The sequence below is a fragment of the Myotis davidii genome, unplaced genomic scaffold (assembly GCF_000327345.1).
Source record: "Myotis davidii unplaced genomic scaffold, ASM32734v1 scaffold64, whole genome shotgun sequence".
In the NCBI taxonomy this organism is placed as follows: domain Eukaryota; kingdom Metazoa; phylum Chordata; class Mammalia; order Chiroptera; family Vespertilionidae; genus Myotis; species Myotis davidii.
This window is the reverse complement of record NW_006296226.1, coordinates 4451161-4473206: the sequence shown is the minus strand read 5'-3', so window position 1 is coordinate 4473206 and position 22046 is coordinate 4451161. Positions and strand designations below refer to the sequence as shown.

Below are 22046 nucleotides of genomic sequence, written 5' to 3'. Positions count from 1 at the left end.
CGTGCGCGCCCACACGTGGTATTTTGTGGAAGAGCCACACTCAAGGGGCCAAAGAGCCGCATGTGGCTCGCAAGCCGCAGTTTGCCGACCACTGCCCTAGTAGATATGGAGGTGCTAAGACCTATTGACCAAGTACCAAGATATCCAGTAAAACACAGATCTTTCATAGTTGCTGCCATCACCACCATCTATCCCCAGAACTCTTTCCATTTTGTAAAACTGAAACTTTATACCCATTAAAGAATTCTCCATTTTTCTCTCCTCCGCAACCCTTGGCAACCACCAATCTGATTTCTGTCCCTATGATTTTGACAACTCTAAGTACTTCCTGTGAATGGAATCATGCAGTAAGTAGAGTTCCTGGACCCAATTCCAAAGCATCAGATGCCACAGGTTAAAGGGTCAATCCTGTAAGACTCCCATTCCCCGACACACACTTCAGATGGCGGACACAAGCCCAGGTTACCTGTGCTTCTGACTGACTGGCTACAGAGTGGAGGTTCCAAAGACCCCTCCTTGGGTTCAATTAATCTGTTTACTCACTAGATTACTGATTTATTACAAAGGATATTAAAGGATATGAATCAGCAGCCAGATGAAGATATACATAGGGCAAGGTCCCAAACAAATGAGTTTCTGTCCTCATGGAACTTGGGGCCCGCACCTGGGCACATGGAAGCCTTCTGGCTCCCCAACTTGGAAGCTCTCCCAACACCCTCTGTTTTTTATAAAGGCTTCATTACATAAGCACGATTGATTAAATCATTGGCCATTGGTGGCTGAATTCAATCTCCAGCCCCTTTCCCCAGCCCAGGAAGTCTGGGGTGGGACTGAATGCTCCCAACCTGTAATCACTTGGTCAGCTCCCCTGGCAACCAGTCCCCACCTGTAGGTGCTTTCCAAAACCACCTCAGGAACAAAACAAAAGACACCTTTATCCCTCTCAATGCTTTGGAAATACCCAAGGTTTCTGGAGCTGTGAGCCAAGGATTGTGGCAAAGACCAATATATATGAGAAATACATATTTCTTATAAGTCACAGTATCACATACAGTATTCGTCTTCTTGTGACTAGCTATGTCACTTAGCATAATGTCCTCAAGGTTCATGTGTGCTACAACATATCAGAATGTCCTTTTTTAAGGCTGAATAATATTTTATTGTATATATATATATATATGCCAAATTTTGTTTATCCATTCACCTGTCAATGAACACTTGGATTATTTCCACCTCTTGGGTGTTCAGAATGGTGCTGCTATGAATATGGGTGTGCAACTAACTCTTCAAGGCCCTGCTTTCAATTCTTTTGGGTATATACCCAGAAATGGAGTTGCTGGGTCATATGGTAATTCTATTTTTAATTTTTGGAGTAACCGCCATACTGTTCCACAGCAGCTGTACCATTCCCAACAACAGTGCACAAGGGTTCCATTTTCTCCACATCCTCAACACTTGTTATTTGTGTGTGTGTGTGTGTGTTTTAAAAAAATAATAGCCATCTAATGGGTGTGAGTGGTCCCTCATATATTTTTATTTCCCTTTTACAGATGACAGAACTGAAGCACCAAAAAGTTCAAGAAGGGCTCAAATGTTTTTTTAAATAATTTTATTGATTTTTTTACAGAGAGGAAGGGAGAGGGATAGAGAGTTAGAAACATCGATCAGCTGCCTCCTGCACACCCCCTACTGGGGATGTGCCTGCAACCAAGGTACATGCCCTTGACCGGAATCGAACCTGGGACCCTTCAGTCCCCAGGCCGACGCTCTATTCACTGAGCCAAACCAGTTAGGGGAAGGGCTCAACTTTTAAATGTCAGAGCTGGAATTTGAACTCAAGTAAACTGACCTACTATCAACCAATATGTTAAAATTCTTGTGAGGCAGAAATTACAAAAATCTCTCAAGAAGAAGATAGAGGGGTTCAAGGGCTAACACCCACCAGTAAAGGGCAAAATGATCAGCAGCAAGTTCATTGATCTTTCTCCTCCGAATATTCTCCCAACCCTGGGAGGTTGAACTTGCCAGGAAGTTGAAAAATGTTGTTCTGGGGGTAGGGAACCCCCCCCCCTTTTCTCTTAAATAAGCTTTGTTCAGAATGTCCGTTTGGAACTTTTATTTTTGGAGGTTTCTTATGCCTTGGTTTCTGTATTGTCTAGTCAGGCAACCTAAAACCAAAAGGTTCTCCTAAGGTTCTATCGGCATCTACATCTTGATCATTTTTTTCAGTCACGCTAGGAATAAAAAACGCCTCCCACTGAAAAGGGATCCTGGCCAACCACCAAGTCGCTATGCTCCACTCTGTCTAGATGAGTCAGCAAGAGCTGGTCTCAGAGGAATTCCTTCCTCCAGAGGGGAAGTCAGGGGAGAGATTTTAGAACCTGGGCCTTAGTATCTGGCAAACCGTTCGTTCCTCTCTTGAAACTGCTGGCTGCTTAACATAGACTAAGTCATTCAACATTTCTTAGTCTCCTGCCGACCAGAGATGACAAGCCTGGAGCTGCCGCACAGGGAGCACCTCGCGCGCCCCAGGCACTCAATCAAATGCTTGGAAGTCTTACTACTTTAGTCTCGGGTCCATGCACAACCAAACAGTACATCATAAATATTTACCGCCGAGAAAACACCCATTTATTAAGAACATATGTTCACATTCCAGAAAAGATGCATACTGGGTTCACGACCGCAGTCCAGGCGGCTCCCATCAATAGGTTAGCTTTGAACGTAAACGTGGAAATCCCTCTAGGAGCTCTGAGATGTGGCCCAGCCATTTCTTCAACACAGATGACTAAACAGCACTGAAAACTTCCCCATGGTTAGTTCTTTTCTTATGTGTATAATTATACAAACTATGTAAAAGGAAAATATTCCCGGGATTTGGGAATCCGGTGTGTGTGGACCTGCAACCGAGATGGGTGATACAGTTTGAAAGCGAACCCAGCCTAGGAAGACACGCCCTCCGAGTCCCGGCAGCAGCGGGGACTCGGTCCCAGTCTCAGGGGGTTCCCGCCGTCGCAAGACCGGCGTGGGGGTGGCTCTTCTCCGGCCGGCGACCTCGACAATGAAAGGGGCCGCGGGAAAACACTAGGGACCCAGTCGGCCTCCGCCCCGCCCCTACCTCGCTGAGCCAGCAGGCTGTGTCCCCGCGTTCCGCCCCACTCGGCCGGGTCCGCCGAAGCGCAGCCTGCATCTCCCATGAGCCTCTTCGCCTGTCAGTTTTCGGCACAGAAGTGACACCTGCGCTGAGGCGGCAGTTAAAGCACGAATCGGCGTGGCCAGCGGCTGTGGGGCCCGGGCTGGAGGCGGGACTTCCGCTCCCTCGGGTTACGTCATCAGGAGGCGGAAGTGCGGCGGGGGCGGGAAGGTTGTAGAGCTGCAAGTTGCGCTAGGTTTGCCGGTCTGGAAGTGGTCGCGCCCCCTTGGAGTGCGCGATCCCACGGTGAGGCCGTCCCTGGCGCACTCGCGTCCCCGGTAAGTAGGGCCGCCCGACGGCTCCGGGGGATGGAGGTCTGTGGCTCTGGTGCTGACTGGCTGCTAGTCTCTGTTGCCACTGGGCAGTGGCCTCTCCGCTTTCCTCGCCTCCCAAAGTTTCCCACTGCTCCCCTTCTGCCCTCCACGCCCCCCGGCGGGGACCCTTCCGAGGCGCGGGTCCGGCCCGTCGCGCCCCTGATGGGCGTTTCCCTTCCGCAGATGAGCCTTCCTAACGGGACCGCGCTAGCTCTGCGCTTCAGCCCCAGGAGACGCCTGGCCGGGTTCTGTTCCAAACCGACCTCCGTTTGCTCGCGCTTGTACTTTCCCGGGCTCCCCGGCGGCATTCTCAGCGCGCCGGCAGCGCCCGTCGCTCTCTGCTTCCTGAGCAGTGTTGACGCCCTTAAAAGAGCGCGTTTGTTGTTAAGAGCGCGTTTGTTGTTAACCTTTTGTTTTTTTGTGTGTGTGTTTTTTTAGCATGGTTGCTTGAATGAGACTATTATTTTCCCACCGAGTATGTGTTCCTAGAGGGCAGGAGTCGGGTGTTGCCTATTTGGGATCTCCCTTCGTTTTCCATTTTAGTTCTCAGTGTGCACAGTTGTTGCTGGCTGCATTGTGTAAGTGAAACGAGAGGCATCGTAGATGAGTGATTTTTTTTTTTCTTCCTTCTACTGTGACCGTATCGATGTCATCAATGGATTGATAACGTTTGATGCTATTTGGTAGACAACCTAATGACATATGAAAGACAGCAGTGCTCAATGTTGTTATCAACGTCTGCAAGAATATTTAACCTTCGCGCTGTAATGAAAAACTCGAGCTTGCAGAGTTTGTGCTTTCAGTCTGTGTGCTTTTCAGGTTTCTGTTTCTGAAGAGATGAAGATGTGGCAAACGTTTCACTGTAGGAAGGCTAGCCGTTCCCGACCACTTTTCATGTGTTATTAAAGTATGGTGCATTTTGTATGCATGTGCACGTGTTTTACAGGTGATTGTAAAGTGCTGACCACTTGCCACTGAACATAGTTGAAACAGAAAATAGGAAGATGGCAGCAAACCCTTCAGGACAAGGTAATGCATGCTGGAACGTATTTTGTTACTAGGGACTTTCCCCCTACATAGTAAACATATTTTAATAGAAAATTTGGCATAGGGCAGTTATTGTAGCCAGAATAAAAAATAAATAGCAAAGTAACACCCCATTATTTAAAGCAAGTCCAACACTGTATCAGATATATAAGTTCCTTAATGGCTATTAATCCTATCTTTTAATCTGTGTTAAGATTATTCACATTGTAAACCTTAGGTCCTCCTCTAACATCTGTTTTCTTGCTCTTTACTGGAAATCAGAACCACTTTTAAAGAAGTTATATTTTCACCAAGCTATATCCATACCTTTATCTTCATTTATTCTTAAAATTTTATGACACATTTCGCCTGTATTAAGCTAGCTCTCTAAGGCAAATCAAGTTAGACACATCCTAAAGAAGTTTTTATTTAAAAGATAAGATTTCATCTCTACAAAGTATTAAATCCTACTTTGTAAGTAGTTTCCTGTTAAAAAAAAACTTAAGGCAAACTTCTGTTTCTTTTCCATATCAAGTTTAAATTCCTGTTTGACCCACCATACTTTTTTGTTACTCATCTTTGGTATGACCTGTTCTGATTTTTAAAAATCTTAGTTTTGTCTTTTTTTAAAAACTGATTTCAGAGAGGGAGAGAAACATAAATGATGAGAGAGAATCACTGACCAGCTGCCTCCTGCACACCCCCACCCAGTATTTAGCTTGCAACCCCGGGCATGTGGCCTTGACTGCAATCGAACCTGGGACCCTTCAGTCCGCAGGCCCACGCTCTGTCCACTGAGCAAACCAGCTAGGGCAGTTTGTTATCTTAGTCTTCATATAAATGGAATCATAAAGTGTGCACTTGTCCGTATCCAGCTTCTTTCACTCCCTCTGTGAGACGTATCCATGTTGTGCCATCTACTAGTAGTTCATCCCTTTTTATTTCGGAGTTCCATGGTATTAATTGACCACAATTCATTGAATCATTCTTCTGTTTGCAGGCTTTGGGGTTTTCTGTTTGGGCCATTGTGAATAAACCGCTTTGAATATTTGCTGCAAGCCTTTTTGTAGATATTTGGACGAATATCTAGGAATGGAGCAGCTCAGTGTATAGTTAACTTGATAAAAAACGGGCAAACATTTTCCCAAAGTGCTTGTACCATTTGCATTCACTCCAGCAAAGTGTGAGAATTCTGGCTGCACCACGTGTAGCCTTGGCTGCTGGTCTTTTTTGGGGGAGCCACTTTGGGGGTGTGAAGTGTCCTGTCATTGGAGTAGTAACTTGCATTTCCCCGATGACAAATGTTGAGCACTTTTTCCACATACTTATTGGCCATTGTAAATCTTCTGTTGTGAAGTGTTTGTTCATGTCTTCTGCTTCTTTTTAAAAACTGGGTTATGTCTTTTTATTTTGAAGTTTTTTTAGAGTCTGGATACTGGTCCTTTGTCACTGCTAATTGCATTATCTGGGTCATCTTGGAGTTGGTCTCTGTTGACCGCACTTTTTTTTAGTATAGGTCACACTTTACTTTTTCTTACTATACTTAGTGATTTGTTAATGGATACTGGATATTCTAATACATTGTAGAGATCCTGGATTCTGTTGTATTCCCCTGTAATGTGATCTTTGTTCTAGCAAACGGCTTGGCTCAACTCTTACTCCAGATTGTCTCCCTTGTGTTGGGCGGCAACTGAAATCTCTGCTCATTCTTTTAGCTTCCAGCTGCTGTTTATTGCTGGGCTCCCTGGGCTCTCCCCATATATGTGCGGTTTACAGAAAGCAAAAACTGAGGGTGGACGTCATAGGCATGTTTTAGGCTTTCCCCTTCCTGCCTTCCCCTCTTAAGTCCCTCCCCTAATATGTGGCTACTCTGCCAGACCTGAACTCTGTCCTCTGATACCTCAGTCAGTAAGGTGAGGCCGTCCAAGCTGTTTGTGGATTGAGGAGTGCTTCAGGCCAAAGGCCACGGATTCCCAAATCTCACCAGTTGCAGTTTCTGCCCAATTTTGGTCAGTCTCTCATGCCTTCAAATAATAATAGGGTTACTGTAACCAGACTACTCTGCCATTCCTGGAAGTTGGAAGCCCGCTGAATCTATTTTAGTGTGTTAGTTGGATTTAGGGTAATCTGAGGGTTACATGAGTTTTATAGAAGTGTAGTAAAAAGCTAGTTGCAGTCATAGCTCTACCAGCTGTAACCAGCTAATACTGTTCTGTTCTCTCAAATCACAGGTCAGTATTCCCCTATGGTCTTTGACCTCTTTTCCAAGTTATAAGGACTTATATTGAAAATAATTGAAATTAAACAAAAATGAAAACTAAGTGAAGTCTAATTTGAAAAGAAAATATGCTAACAACCACACAATGCAGTCCTAATGAAAATGAAATTTTAAATGATCTCTTTGTTCTAGTAACACAAATACATGAGATTTACAGTTTGCTGGTTACTCATTTTTTAGCAGTTGCAATAAAACACAATCATTTTTAGTGCGGCCTTTGATTGATCCACAGTCAAATTCACCATGAAGCACAGTCAAAACCACTTTGGCTTTTGTTACTGTTTTATCAGAGATTTTGTTGGCGTCATGGAGCTGCTGCTTGCAGTTAGCCACCAGCAGAGGGAGTCCACGTCATGTTCTGTAGACTCCCAGACTCTCGATGAAAATATAAGCCAAACCAATGGACATGGACAACAGGGGGATGGGAGCATGAGTTTGTGTGTGTGGGGGAGGTTGGGGGCTAATGGGGGGTGATGAGGACACATTTGTAATACCTTAACTAATAATAAAAAAATATATTAAATTCTTACTTATTTGGATCTATTGCATTTTACTTTATTAAATATTTCTGCACTGCTTATGAGTATAGGGACTACTTATTATGGGGATTGAATGTCAAGTGCCATAATTATCTTATAGTGATAACTGAAAAAAACAATGACTAAACAATTCTTGACCCAACATTATAGTATATTAATGTCTCTGGTGTAGGGGATAGAATCCTATTGTGCCCAGTAACCCCTTTCAGATCTAGCCGCCTATCATAGTGTAATATGCTGAATTTCATAAGCTCTTGGCAGACAGTTCTTGATGTCTCGTAGTCTTAGCATCCATAGTGTGGATTTAACAGCGGTCGCCAACTGGTGGTCCGTGAGGTCCAAAAGGTTGGCGACCGCTGGTGTGGAACATTATTCTTGGATTGAGAATTTTAATATATAAAGGCAGATCCTCAAACTGGAATTTGTCCAAGGTACCATTCTTGTGTAAGGAGTCTTTCATTATTGGTAATATTGTATCAAGGTCCTGTGATCAAGTGGTGGTAGTTGGATAGGTCTAACCTGAGAATCCTGGTAAAATACTGAGTAAAGAATGTGAATTCTTCTCTTTGATTATTTTATAATTATCTCAAAATGCTTGTAGAAATATCTATAAACCATGCAGATCAAGTGATGGGAACTGTTGACTGGGAGCCACTCTTGATGCTCTTAGCTGTGATTTTAGGGTGCTGTGTAAGGAAGTGGGTGGCTTAACTCCTGGGAGGTTGTCTTGGTTGACCGCAGACTCAAGTAGGAGTCTTACCTAAACCATCTATGGTCCAGAAGAAAGCAGATTTACCCTCCTGGCTTGTACTAAGGTATGCTACTTTTGAATTTAGAGTTTGTTCCAGTGCATAATTTGCTTTCCTGGAACTTTTTAGCTTAGCTACAGTTCCCTTTATCTACCCCTTTCTCCTGTACTTAAACAGAAAAGTACAGAGCTACACTTTACAAACAGACATATACTTACTAGTAGAAACAAAACACCTAAATGTTAACACTAACTTAATTATTAACATAGTAATAATTATTTCTACCCTTTCTTTACAACTGTCTTTTTATGTCCTTTAACTTTCCTTTTTGCATCTTCTTGTGAATTCATGGCTTCTAGATTTGATTTGTTCCATCTAGCTATACTTATTATTCTCTCTAATGTCCCATTGTGTCAGCCTGGCTAATCTCAAACTGGCTTCTCTGTCCTTTGAGCATATCCTGAGCCTTTAAAAAAAAAACCCCAAAACTCTTCTTGCTTTCTGACAAGATATTCCAGGTCCATCTTGATTATTTTCCTTCCCTATGACATGGAACTAGTACTCCCCAAGAACCCTGGTTTCTTTTCACGGAGGATAGTATAAAATATTTTCTTGTGAACAAATTAATCTTTAGGGAATTTATATTTCTCTAAACAACACTTCAGTTCTTTCCAATGTGGTAACTTTTTTTGCTCATCATATAACTTAAACACTACTGGATTTTTTACTTTTCTTTTCAAAAAATTTCTATTTTATATTTATAGTACCTCTAAATCTCTAAAAAGATGTAACTATATAATTCACTTCTAAAAATACAATAGGCTCTTCTGAAAAAAAGGAAAAAAAAATCTTGTCCTATAGTTGAAAATATAGCTGGCGGTGTAACTTGCTTTAAATATATGCAACTTCATATATACACATGGGAGAGTACCAGTTTTTCCCTTTTTAAAAAAAATTTTTTTTTTTGTTGATTTGAGAGAGAGAAAGGGCAGGAGAGGGAGAGAGAGAAACATTGATCAGCTGCCTCCTACATGGTCCCCATCAGGGATTAAGCCTGAAACCGGGGCATGTGCCCTGAACTGGCAGCCTCTTGGTGCAGGGATGTTGCTCAACCAGCTGAGCCACACCGGCTAGGCCCAGTTTTCTTTCCCATTGAAAGCATTCTTCACTTTACAAAGAACTCACTTTTGGATTCCTTTAAATAACACATTCCAGTATATACCCATCCGTCCATAAATATCTTACTTTAATTTATATTACATGACTTTTAGGGAAGTTTCTAGTGTATGAAATCAATAATACTCATTTTCTGAATTTCCCATCGAATATATTATCAGATCATTTATACACATTTGTTTATTTGGATAACAGGCCAACCATGAGGTAGTAAATAGATCGACAATAATATAGCCTTCCTTAGTGGACTAAGAACACTGACAATCAAAGAAACTATATTAATTTAGAAATTATATATTAATTTTGAACCTATAGTTACTAATTTTCACACCTGATTTCCATAGTAACAAGGAGTTAACTCTAGCATCCTGTGCTCTGATTGTCAAACATGTATGAATTTTTTTAAGGAGGTTATTCCTTCTTAACGAAGCCAAGAAAGACATGTGGTTTTTATGAGAAGTTGGTGAATTATATACGGTTGTTGTTTTTGTAAGTAAAAAATGGTCAGATACAGGCAATTGAATAAATTTAACTTAATACATAAATTAAAAGTTTTCTTACTATATTTATGTAATATTCCCAGTTGTATAAAGATGAGTTGCTATTTATGGTTTGTGATGGCCAGTCTTATTAGAGGTCTAAATTTGTAAGAAGTTACTTAACCGTTAAAAATACTTTTTTGTGGCCTTTATTTCTATAGCACCTTTTCATTTTTTTAAAAATATATTCCATTGATTTTCTACAGAAAGGAAGGGAGAGAGATAGAGAGTTAGAAACATCAACGAGAGAGAAACATCGATCAGCTGCCTTCTGCACATCTCCTACTGGGGATGTGCCCGCAACCGAGGTACATGCCCTTGACCGGAATCGAACCCGGGACCCTTCAGTCCGTAGGCCGACACTCTAGCCACTGAGCCAAACTGGTTTCGGCATAGCACCTTCTTTGTAAACCCCTTTGGCAGATTGCCTTGGCAATCAGTTGCTTTGGTATTAGTTGAAGTAAAGGTCTAAAGCTGTGGTTTGTAAACTACAGTAGTTTCCTCTTCTTCATGAGGGAATGTTCCAAGACCCCCTGGATACCAGAAACCTCAGATAGTACTGCGCCCTATGTATAGTATGTTTTTCCTATACATAATACCTATGAGAAAGTTTACTTTAAAAATTAGGCCTAGTAACAAATTAACAACCATAATAGAATAGAATAGTTATAACCATACACTGTAATAAAAGTTATGTGAATGTGGTCTCTCTCAAAATATCTTACTGTACTGCATGTGCAGCCCGGATACACTGGACAAAGGGATGATTCACATCCTGGGCGGGATGGAGAGGGATGGCACAAGATTTAGCTGAAAATGCTGCAAACTCAGTGTATATATTTTGTATGTACATGTTGGAATTGAATTCAGATTTTTAAAACATAGTTTGTTACTGCTTCTGGGCCAAGATCTTCTGGAAGATCAAGCCCATCATTAAGTATCGATACAGAACATACTCTTTTGTACCCTATCAGTTATGCTCCATTTCTTTCTCAGAATTGCTTTCTAATCAGCTGCAATTCTTTTACTTATTCCTTGAAAGATTGTGTGTCATTTCTGAATGAAAGCAGTTGAGAAAAAGAAACATTGTTTTGATCTAAGTATGTCTAATGCTTTATTCTTCCATGAAAGAGACTTTCATAAAGAGGCCTAAAAGTGAGAACTAAGAAAATCTCCACTCCCAGAGATTGACTGCGCAGGATAGAGGTTAGTCCTTGCAGTATTGGGGCCTCAGAGATTTTGTTAAAAAACAAATGTTGTTATCCATACCTTGGTGATTAAAATTCCTTAGAATTGAATCTTAAAAGTCCTTGGTCAGCATTATGCTTTGCATATATCCATGTATTAAGCTGTTACAGTTGCTGGGAAATAGCAGTCGGGGAACGGTAACCATCTAAAGAGACTACTTATTAGTGAGTTCATTATCATGTTAGAGAAGAGAATTTTGCTGCCTGGGTTTCAGGATGGCCTAAAATAGCTCTAAAATGTTTTTTATTTCTCTTTTTCTTCTCCCAACCTTCTTCTTTTTTTAGGTTTTCAAAACAAAAATAGAGTTGCAATCTTGGCAGAATTGGACAAAGAGAAAAGAAAATTACTAATGCAGAACCAGTCTTCAACAAATCATCCTGGAGCTAGGTACCGACGAATAATGTGTTTTTTAAGTTCAGTGATATAAAAAATATCTTAAGTTCAGTGATATAAAAAATATCTTGGACAAAATAATTCAAGTGGGTTGGCAATGGTTTGTTTCTTTAATATTGGAATTTACATTATATTTTGTTCCCTAGCTAAATCTGAAAAAATTAGACTATTTAATTGATTCTATTTTAAATATTTTAATTCTAATTAGAATATTTAATTTTCTCTACAGCCTGCTTTTATGAAAAGATAAGAGTTTTGTATGAGTTTTGTTTGTAACTTAAATTATTCCAGTGTCCCACTTTTTAAAAAATATATTTTTATTGATTTTAGAGAGGAAGGGAGAGGGAGAGAGAGATAGAAACATCAATGATGAGAGAGAATCATTGAACAGCTGCCCCCTGCATGTCCCACACTGGGGATCAAGCCTGCAACCCAGGCATGTGCCCCAACCGGGAATTGAACCGTGACCTCCTGGCTCATGGGTAGATGCTCAACCACAGAGCTATGCTGGTTGGGCTCCAGTGTCCCACTTTTTTAAGCATTCTGCAAAGTAGGTAAAGTTATATAACTTAATGCCCTTTATTCAGTTTGTGCCATCTTAAATCTCTTCCGTCAGATATATTATCCCATCCAGCCACTACCCTAACTATCCCATCTTTTCCAGCCAGACCTCTTATAGAGTTGTTTATACTCATCTCTGCTTTCTTACTTATTTACACCCCAACCCACTACCAGGTGTCTCCTTCCCACTCCTTAGAATAGGTTTGAGCCTACTTCACTTGCAACCACCTTGTGGCTAAAACTGCTAGACCAGCCTTTTCTAGTTAGAGACCTCACATTATTTGACACCACTGATCACTCTCTCCTTAAAAATACTCATTCTTTGGCTTCCATTCACTCACTGTTACACTGTCTTGCTTTCTTCTGCAGACATTTCTCCACTGCCTATCTCTTGAATGTTGATGTTCCTCAGGGTTCTGTTCTAGGCCCACTTTCTCAGTCTACATCTTTTCACCAGACATTTGCATCCACTTTCACAACCTGTTAATTATGTGGGGGTAACTTTTACACATTTGCATTTTTAGCCTAGTCCTTTCTCCCCAGCTCCAGGCTGCCTCCTGAACATCTCCACTGTGATGTCCTCCAGGCATTTTAAACTAGTAGTCACCAAACTGAACTCATCTTCCCTTCCTTTAACTAACTACTTAATATTCTTGTGTGTGTGTGTTTTGTTCCAGTGAGAGGTACAGATCTACTAGTTATCAAAGTCAGAAATTTGAATTTTAATTGTTTATCATTTAATTACTGTCTCCAAGCATTTACCATTCTCTTATGTTTACACTTTGAAATGTATTTCAAATCTGTCCACTTTTCATTGCCCTGGTCCTGGCACTGTCATTTCTTTCCTCGTTACTATAACTGCTTTGTCACTGGATTTCCTGTAGTCTCAAATACATTTGTCAGTCATGTCGGTTAGGAGATTTTAATCTGGAAATAGCAAAAAACCAACAGTTTCCATACACATTGGGGTACATGTTAATCAGGAATGTGAAGATAAGGTGGTTCAGAGCAGTTTAATGGTGGCACAACTCTGTCAGCAGTGATCCAGCTTTCTTTCATCTTCCTTCCTGCCTTTCTCCATGAGTCCGCAGCTCCCTTATGGTCAAAATATGACTGCGATATCCTAGTCCTCACCTCTGCACCAAGCCACCTGGAGAGGCAAAGGCCCGGAGGTTCCTACCCTGTGTTCCTTTTGTAAAAGTGAGGACTACAGTCTCAGGAGCCTCAACAGACTACCCATCAAATCTAGTTGCTCAAAATGGTGTACCTTTCTCTTGCCTAAGCCAGAAACCAGCGAAGGGGATGGCATTGTCTTACACCAGAGTTCTCTCCTGAGGGATGAGCCTGGCCTGCCCCGAAGCATGAAGTCACTGATAATTGAACTAAGATCGGTTCCATTAGCAAGAAGAGAACAGTGTTGAGGTGACCGGCACTGTCTGCCATCGCAGTGTCTTTCTGAACTGCCAGGTGGCGCTTCTGATCGTGTCGCTCCTCTGCTCATGGCATTCCTTGGAAGTCTCCCTTTACCGCTAGGATAAGGTCTACATTTCTTAAGTTCTTTCACGAAGCTCTTCATATCCTTGCACCTACCTTCCCCTCCAGCCTCATTTTTTGCCAACCCTCTTCACCCTTCCCCAACCCCGACCTCCAGTCCTACTAAACTGTGAGTTCTCCAAACATGTCAAGCTCTTCTGCCCTGGGCCCTTTTGCGTGCCACACCTTCTGCTCGAAACTTTCAAGTCTTCAATTTTCATCATAAATGTAACTTACAGTAGACTGGAATCCCTCAAATCCGTTTGAAAGTAGGGGACCATAAATCATCAATAAAAAGGAGATAATTTGAAGCCCCAGTAAACAACAGGCTTTCTTCGTGTATATTAATGAAGACAGTGGGAGAAGGAAAAACATATTCTAGAAGGTCTTTTTTTATCCCAACATATTATATAATGAAAAAGTGTGATTCAGAAGGAAGGAAGCCTGTATGTGGAACAGCCACCTAACTGAGATTCCTGTTTCAGCATCGCCCTTTCGAGACCCGCTCTTACCAAGGACTTCCGGGACCACGCTGAGCAGCAGCATATTGCCGCCCAGCAGAAGGCAGCGTTGCAGGTGAGCAAAGTGTAACCCGTTCTTGTCTCTCTGAGGAGTCCTGGGCCTTAGAAGCCAGCACAATTCCTGTTTTGTATTTCAGTGGAGCAATATCAATAAAAATGTTCCACACGTAATTGCAGTGGTTTGCTGATGTTCAATTGTGCCCAGAGGATTTGAAGGACCAAAACAGAAGTAATGAAACTATCTTTTATGGTGTCGACTCGGTCATGATTGATTCTGTGCTGTACCTGGCAAGGGATTGCTTGCACACGAGAGTTTAGGGTATTTGGATGGACAGAATGATCTTAAAAGCTGAACTGGCTAGTTTAACAGTACATATATATTTTTTCAAATTAGACCCTTTAATGGTCTTACTGGTTTATTATTGTTGTGTGAATTCTTTTTGTAATGTTTGCATGGCTGTTTTAAGCATCCTCTTACCATAGGAATGTGATAATCCATCAGTTTAAAAATATATTTTCTTCATAGTAATAAACAGTTTCAGTACTATTCCGATCTTGGATAATTTAAGGTTCCCAGAGACATCATTATCTGTGCTTTTAAACCTCAGAATTGGAAGGGACATTAGAGATCATCTCACCTTTTGTTATTGTTGTTGTTAATCCTCACCTGAGGATATTTTTCCATTGATTGTTAGAGAGCGGAAGGGAAGGAGAGAGACAGAGAGAGAGAAACATCAATGTGAGGGAGACACATCAATTGGTTGCCTCCCACACGTGCCCTGACCGGGACCGGGGATCAAGCCTGCAACTGAGGTTTGTGTCTTTGACTGGAATCGAACCCGGGACCCTTCAGTCCACAGGCCACAGTGCTGTATCGACTGAGCTAAACAGGCGAAGGGGAGATAATCTCACTTTAGACGACCTAAAAACAGTCCTTTCTTTAGTGACAGAGGAAGTCACTGGTGGTTTTCTGTTATTTATATTCCAGCATTCATTCATCTGCCTTTTCCCCCTTCTTCTAATTACTGCCCTTCTTTCTCAAGTTCCTGCTTTGTTGATCAAAAGCAGAGTACTTTAGGACCATTGTTGCTAGTTTCCCTCCATTTCAAGGAACAAAGTATATCATTTGTGTTTTTGACTCATTTATTGACTGAAAAGAATCATTGGGGAGAAAGTATGTATGATAGATGAGTACCTGGTGCAACTTGTTAATATGAATTCTTTTTTATTGCCCATCTCCTGGGTATTTTAACAAAATTAGCACAAGCACTGATTGTTAAAATGAATTTGGTCTCAAAAAAAAAAAACAAAGAAAAAAAATTTGATCTCAAGCACTCAGAAAAGATAATTAATTTTAATGCCTTGGCTGAAGAATTATGACTCTTAATAGCTTACTTGCCTTTTTTTAACTCTTTCTCTTTTTAGCATGCACATGCCCATTCGTCTGGATACTTCATAACTCAAGACTCCGCATTTGGGAATCTTATTCTTCCTGTTTTACCGCGCCTGGACCCAGAATGAAGAAATTATTTGTAATGACATTGACTTTGTAATATCAAACGCCAAAGCTACTATCGTTCAGTGCTATACAAGCTGTGACTTTCAGAATCGGTGAACTTAATACTTTTTACTTCCTTAAAAGAAAGGTATGTGTAAGTGAAAGCAAAAAAAAAAAAAAAAAAAAAGGTAACCAGGATGATGAGAGCTCTGGAAGCTGTATTATCTAAGGACTGATTATGCTACTGTGACTGTAACTTATTTGTAATGCAGTTTGATTTTAAGGCTAAATCAGACTCTGAATTAGATGGTCACATAAACTCACCTCCCATCCCTAAGCCCCCAAATAGTTGGACTGAGTACATCATGTCCACAAGAGACTTATAAAAGCCATTTATAGTACTTTAAAGAAATGAGGGTGCTTTTTAAAATGTGAACCAAAAGGTTTAAATAAGTTACATTCATATTTGCTGTGCATAGAATTGGTATCAGTGTACCTTTTGAGTTTATAGTCAACATGTCATCCTGAAATATTCTTTAACTCATAACTGTTCCTTATTTTCAGTTTTAAAAGAAAAACCAAGACTAAGTTTCTAAATGAAACATCATTTATAAACCTATGCCACTATAAATTAGGTGACAAAATACTATTAAAAATAAATATATGAAATGTGGTGGTTTTAAATTTTATACATGCTCTTAGTGTTACTACAATGGTGGACCTGCATGGTTTTATTGTCTGTTTTTGTTCTAATTCGAAACATATGCAAGCTGGGCCCCTTTTTAATTCCTTTAAGAAGTTGGGTTAAGCAGCTTGTCAGTATGACACATCTTTAACAGAATCTGGAGTGCTTGTTTAAATATGCAGTCCCTACAGCCTTACCCTAGTCCTATGGAATCAGAAATCTCTTAATACAAAATAAAGTCTGAAAACCATGGGTTGGAGAATTCAGTTTTCATGATACATGTTTATAAATTCATAGATCTGTAGGTCTCTGAAACTTAGAGATCATTTAGCTAAAATCTACATTTTTTTTTTACTTCTAATACTATTGAATTTATTTTATACTATATCACAGGTACAGTATTTTATATACTGCTTATAACTGACCTCATCTTGGCCTTGAGTCCCCATCCTCTCTAGTGGTAGGACAAAATTTAAACTTAAATTTCCAGTTTGGGTCAGTATTTAATCAAAGTTCATCTCCCTTTTCAATAAGTTCCTTCTCCTTCCCTAGACATTTGCACCAACCACATAGCCCCATCTTGCCCAAACTAATTAAAGCAGAAGTGGACAAAAGAATTGGCTGTGCCATTTAGATGCTTTCTCTTGAAAATTTGAATTGATTTTCTTCATTTGGGTGAGTTGGCAGCTGTCCCCCTTGTAATGGTCACCATTGCGGCAAAGGTGCCCTGACTCCTGCTGCTGAGCTAGCTCCCTGGGGGCTCGGGCTCCTGTCCTGCCTCAGGTCTCACCAGCTTCCTTTAATGGTCCTCACTTTTTTGAATGTGACTAAGTTTCCGTTCTTTGTGATACACGACCTACATCCATGGTTCTAAATCTATCTACTTGATACTAGGGAGATAGAAAATTTGGATTGTAGTTTTTATACTATCAAAGCCTCTACCTAAGGTGTGACTTTTATAACTTAGGTCAAAGAGATCTTTCTTCCAGTGATATCTTTTCTAGTGTCCTACCCTTTTAAATAGATGTTGCCTAAATCATGCACTCCTGGCTAGTAAACACTTTCTCCCCTGCTCCTTTAAATCATTTTCAAATTCAACTCAATTCCATAGGTATTACTTAAAATCTACTCTGTAAAACCCTGTGCTTCGTGGAGGGAGGTGGGTATGATGAGTGATACCTGCTCTTAAAGAGTTCCCAGTGGCAGAGCCTACTCGGGCGCAGCAGTAATGCTAACGGAAGTCGGAATGCAGTGAGTCGAGGGGGGGAGCATCCTGGAGCCTGCAGCAGTCTAAATAGGCCTAGAAGTACTGGCGTGATTTTACCTGGCAAGGAAGGGAGAGCTGCTCCAGGTCAAGATTGCATAATCAGAGAAGCAGGAACTAAGGCACTTGCGAGGACGACAGAGGACGTGGGAAAGGGCAGCAGTGGACTCCGTCAGAAGCCCTGAGATAAAGTTTCATTATTGCTTCCCTTGGATTATGGGTGAATTTGCCTAATTCGCTTTATCTCTCTTTACATGTCACTCCATCTGCAATATAGGAAGAGAACACACTTTGTCTACTTCATTAGAGTGACAAAATGTAGTAATAGGAGGTTTTGTTCCTTGAATCTTGTTTCTGTGTGTTTGTGTATGTGTCTTATGGTGTTTATTGTATATTCCATCAGTAGATAAGATCTCTGAAGGCAAGAATTTTTGTTTCCCTCCCTCTTTGTTTACTACTGTATTCTGCTTAGAATAGCATTTGGTATACAGTAGGTGGTCAGTACCTGCTTGTTGAAGGAAGGGAGAAAGGAAGGACTATATATGACCTGGGTGGTGATGTAAAGGGTATTGTTGTTTTTTACTGTGTGTCAAGGTAATAAAGTTTTGAAAGCCACTGCTACATAATACAGATGATAGTGCTTTGTATGATTCTGGAATAAAAACTGAAATGACACAGTTTCAAAGGCACATATTTTTTCCTGGACAATCTATAAGCTGTCTTAAGTTGTCTCAGTTCTTTGCTTCACTTTAGCAACAGAATCTCTTAGTCATCTACTCAGCATTTATTCTTCTTTTGCCCCTACACCCTTCCCCAGTACAGCCAGCATGCTTCAGGGGAAGCTGACCGCCCAGCAACAGGAGTGGGCCTTACATGCTCCTGACCAGTCAGGGAATTCATTCCCTTTTGCTGGTCAGCACATGGTATTTCACAGACCGCAGGAACTAGTTCAGCATTGCACGTGTTACCCACATTCAACCCAAATGAGACTCCAGGAGAGGATTGTTGGGTTTATGGAAAAGACATATTCTCACATTTCTGAGAACACTACCCAAAAGGTTTCTCTCTAGATGTGTAAAGGCAGTGCATGTATATACCTATGCTGCCCCGTTTACCATGGGGTTACGTGCCAATAAACCCATCATAAGTTGAAAAATCTAAGTAGAAAATGCATGTACACAGCTAACCTACCAAACAGCATACCTTACCCAGCCTACCTTTAACAGCATACCTTGCTCAGCCCACAACACCTAAAACACGCTGGCAATACAGTGCACTGCCGGGTATTGTTTCTTTGCTCTCTTGATTGTGTGCCTGACTGGAGCTGACCCCCATGACCACCATGCTGCAAGGAAGCCCAAGCTAAGCACGTGGAGAAGCCATACGTGGAGCACTGAGGTCCCAGACATGTGAGTGAAGCCACTTTGGACCTTCCTTCTCAGCCCAGCCACCAGCTGAATGCAGCCAAGCGAGTGACCCCAATTGATGCCATCTAGAGCAGGATTGCCCAGCTGAGCAGAATTTCCACCGAATTGTAAGAAATAATAAATTGTTGCTGTTTTAAACCTCTACATTTTGGAGTAGTTCATGATGCAGCAAAATATAGTAACACTCTTGATCTCCAAACTCCCATATGCATTGCCAACATGACATCTCTACTTGGAAGTCTAATGGACATCCATGTCCAAAATCCGACTCTTAATCTCTCACCTTCCCAGCATGTTTTTTGCCCAGCATTTCCCACGCAGTAAAAGGCTACTTGCACAGCTGTACACACGGTAGTCATTCTAGACGCCTTTCTCACGCTCCTCTTTCAGTCTAGCAGCTCCATAATCCCACGAATTCTCACCAATTCCTCTGCTATCATTTTGCTCCAAGCCACCATCATATCATTTACCTAGACTACTGCAATAGCCTAACTGGTCTTTCTTTTCCACATTTGTCCCTGCCCTTCAAGGTTGAGAATATTCAGTACAGCAGCCAGAGTGATACTTTAAGAATGTGAGACACATGACCCTGGTTGGTGTGGCTCAGTTGGTTGAGCGCCATCCCATGCACCAAGGGGTTACCAGTTTGATTCCTGGTCAGAGCACGTGGCTGGGTTGCTCGCTTGATCCCCAGTAGGCAGTGAGCAGGAGGCAGCTGATCAATGATTCTCTCACATCATTGATGTTTCTCTCCCTCTCCCTCTCTGAAATCAATGAAAGATTTTTTTTTTTTTTAAGGAATTGAGCTGCGACCCGTTCACATGCTTCTCCAGCACAGTCTTCTGGAACTCTTCTCAGGCCACAGCTGTTACTGCCATCGGGAATCTCCGGGAGATTCAGAGCCTCACAATGTAGCAACTACAGTGAAGCTGGCAGCCATAGTTCTGTTAAGAAAACAGGGGTGTGTGCCAGCCCCTCATGCTCATTACGGAGCTATTAATTCAAGTTCTCTTAGGAAAGCATCCAACAGTGAAAATACAGGCTCTGAGCAGCCACAGGCAGGAGCTCAGCCCTCCAACCAGGGAGGCACAGACCTTTAGAGAACTGAGTTCTCCCAGTTTAGTCACTTTCTGAGACAGATGCCAAGCTGCCCGCTTTGATCTGCTAGGCTCCTTGGGAATGGAGATGGCCTGCAGGGGACAGTGGTCAGCCTGTAGGCTGTTCAACATTGCTAATTTCTGAGGCTGCAGAATCCAAGAGGACTAGCTGCTCCTTCGAGAAGGAGCTCCCATGTACAGCATGCCAGAAGAGAACTAAAAGAATGAGTAAGACTTACAAAAGGATGGGGTCGTGGTAGGGGAGCAGGTGGAAGGAAAAGGGCATCCCAGGCAGGGAGGGAGGGGATGGTGTAACAGGAGGAGCCAGCAATCCACGTGGAGGGTTTGGAGCTTTATGAGAGAGCCATTAAAGAGGAAGTGGTAGAACGAGGCTTAGATTTTCCTAGGAAGCAGTGGAGGGTGGGCTGCTGGAGTCAAGGCGGCCACTCGGGTTGCTGTTAAGTGGTTGTAGGGCAAAATGATATGGGTCTGATCAAGTTGGTGGCAGTGAGAAGATTCAAGGATATGAAGGTAGGTAGAATTATCAGCTAATAGAAGCTGAGTGGGAAGGATGGAAGAGGAACAGGGAGAGGGAGGTGGGAGGTCCTAGAATAACTGTCAGGTTTCTGGCTTCAGCAACAAGGTGGATACAGGTGCCATTTCCTTAGGAAGAAATAAGGGGTGGGGACATGGGGTTGAAGAGCCTTTCTCAACTGGGGTTGCACTAGAGAAGTAAGCCCTAATGCCATAAGGCCTCCATTGTCTGGAACAATTAACACCTCTCCCCCGCACCTAGAATGGTTATTAGTAGTTATGTCCTAGGGAGAACTGAGGAAAATAGGCACTTGTGTCATTCTCTGCATTGTGTGGTTGAGGCAAAGAACCCCAGTGGAGAAAGGTTACATGTAGGTGTACCTATGCGAAGGCCATGGGAGGGGGTGAAACTGCCTTGAGAAATAGTATACAATTGAATCTATAAATGAGAGAATCAAGAGATGAGGAGCCTGAGAAAGAGAATCTAGAGATGCAATGGGAAAACCAGGAGTCAGGGACTACCTTCCATTCTCATGGAAGCCAAGGAGATCGATCATTTTAAAAAAGAGAGTGGGTTAATGCTGTTTCCCTGTGGTTATTGTGCCCCTGGGGATGCTAGAGGTGATTACTGGAGCAACCCTTTTTAATTTTAGTAGTTACATATTTATATCTATCTATTGCAAGTAATACAGCAACTGTACAGTAATATAAACAATCACAGCTAACAGTTATTTGTGGACAGTTACTCTTTGCCAGCCATTGTTCTACATGCTTTCTATGTATTGACATCTTACCTAATCCTCACACACAGCCCTACAAGGTAGACACTGTTACCCCCATTCAATGATGAAGAAATCGAGGTACAGAGAGATCAAATAATTGCCCAAGGTCATAGAACTAGTAAGAGGCAGAGCTGGAATTTGAACCCAAGTGGTTTGTTTCAAGGAATCCTGCTTTTTTTTTTAAAGTATTTATTTTTTGCTCTAACAAATTTAAATTAAAAAAAGAATAAATTTAAAGGAGTAGACTCAGCTTTCACAAAAATTGTGGAGGAGGCATAGGAATGACTGACAGTTGGGAAAGAATGCCCTGGCTGGAGAGTTCCACTGAGAAATAATGAGAGCAGAGACATACATGATAGTGGGGTATCCGTAGTCTACACATGCCTCAGAAGGTAGGGCTACAGGAAACATCCGGATTATACTCTTCCCTGCCTAGGGGAAGGCTAAACTGCATCCTTTCAAATCTGGGCTCCTATCATAGGGACAGACAACAGCAGCAAATACTGTACTAATTATGAACCAGCAAAATGTATTTGTTATGGGGGTGGGGGGTGGGGTGGGATTGGATTCTTTACCCATGTCCTCACTGGGTTCTTTAAATTTGACCAAACTCTTCAACATTATTACCATCCTTAATTGTATTAGAAAAGTGCTAAATTACCCTCCATGATTGCATTTTGAACATTTCA

At 41.8% G+C, this 22046-nt stretch overlaps 1 protein-coding gene across 1 annotated transcript; it reads left to right on the top strand.

The window, feature by feature from the left end:
- The first annotated feature begins 3191 nt into the window (after positions 1-3191).
- INIP (INTS3 and NABP interacting protein) lies at positions 3192-19088 on the top strand. The gene is made up of 5 exons (XM_006771193.2): positions 3192-3471; positions 4454-4536; positions 11347-11449; positions 14035-14125; positions 15496-19088. Exons 2-5 carry the CDS (start codon positions 4512-4514, stop codon positions 15589-15591), a joined length of 315 nt encoding a protein of 104 aa, XP_006771256.1. The 5' UTR covers positions 3192-3471; positions 4454-4511; the 3' UTR covers positions 15592-19088.
- The last annotated feature ends 2958 nt before the right edge of the window (positions 19089-22046 follow it).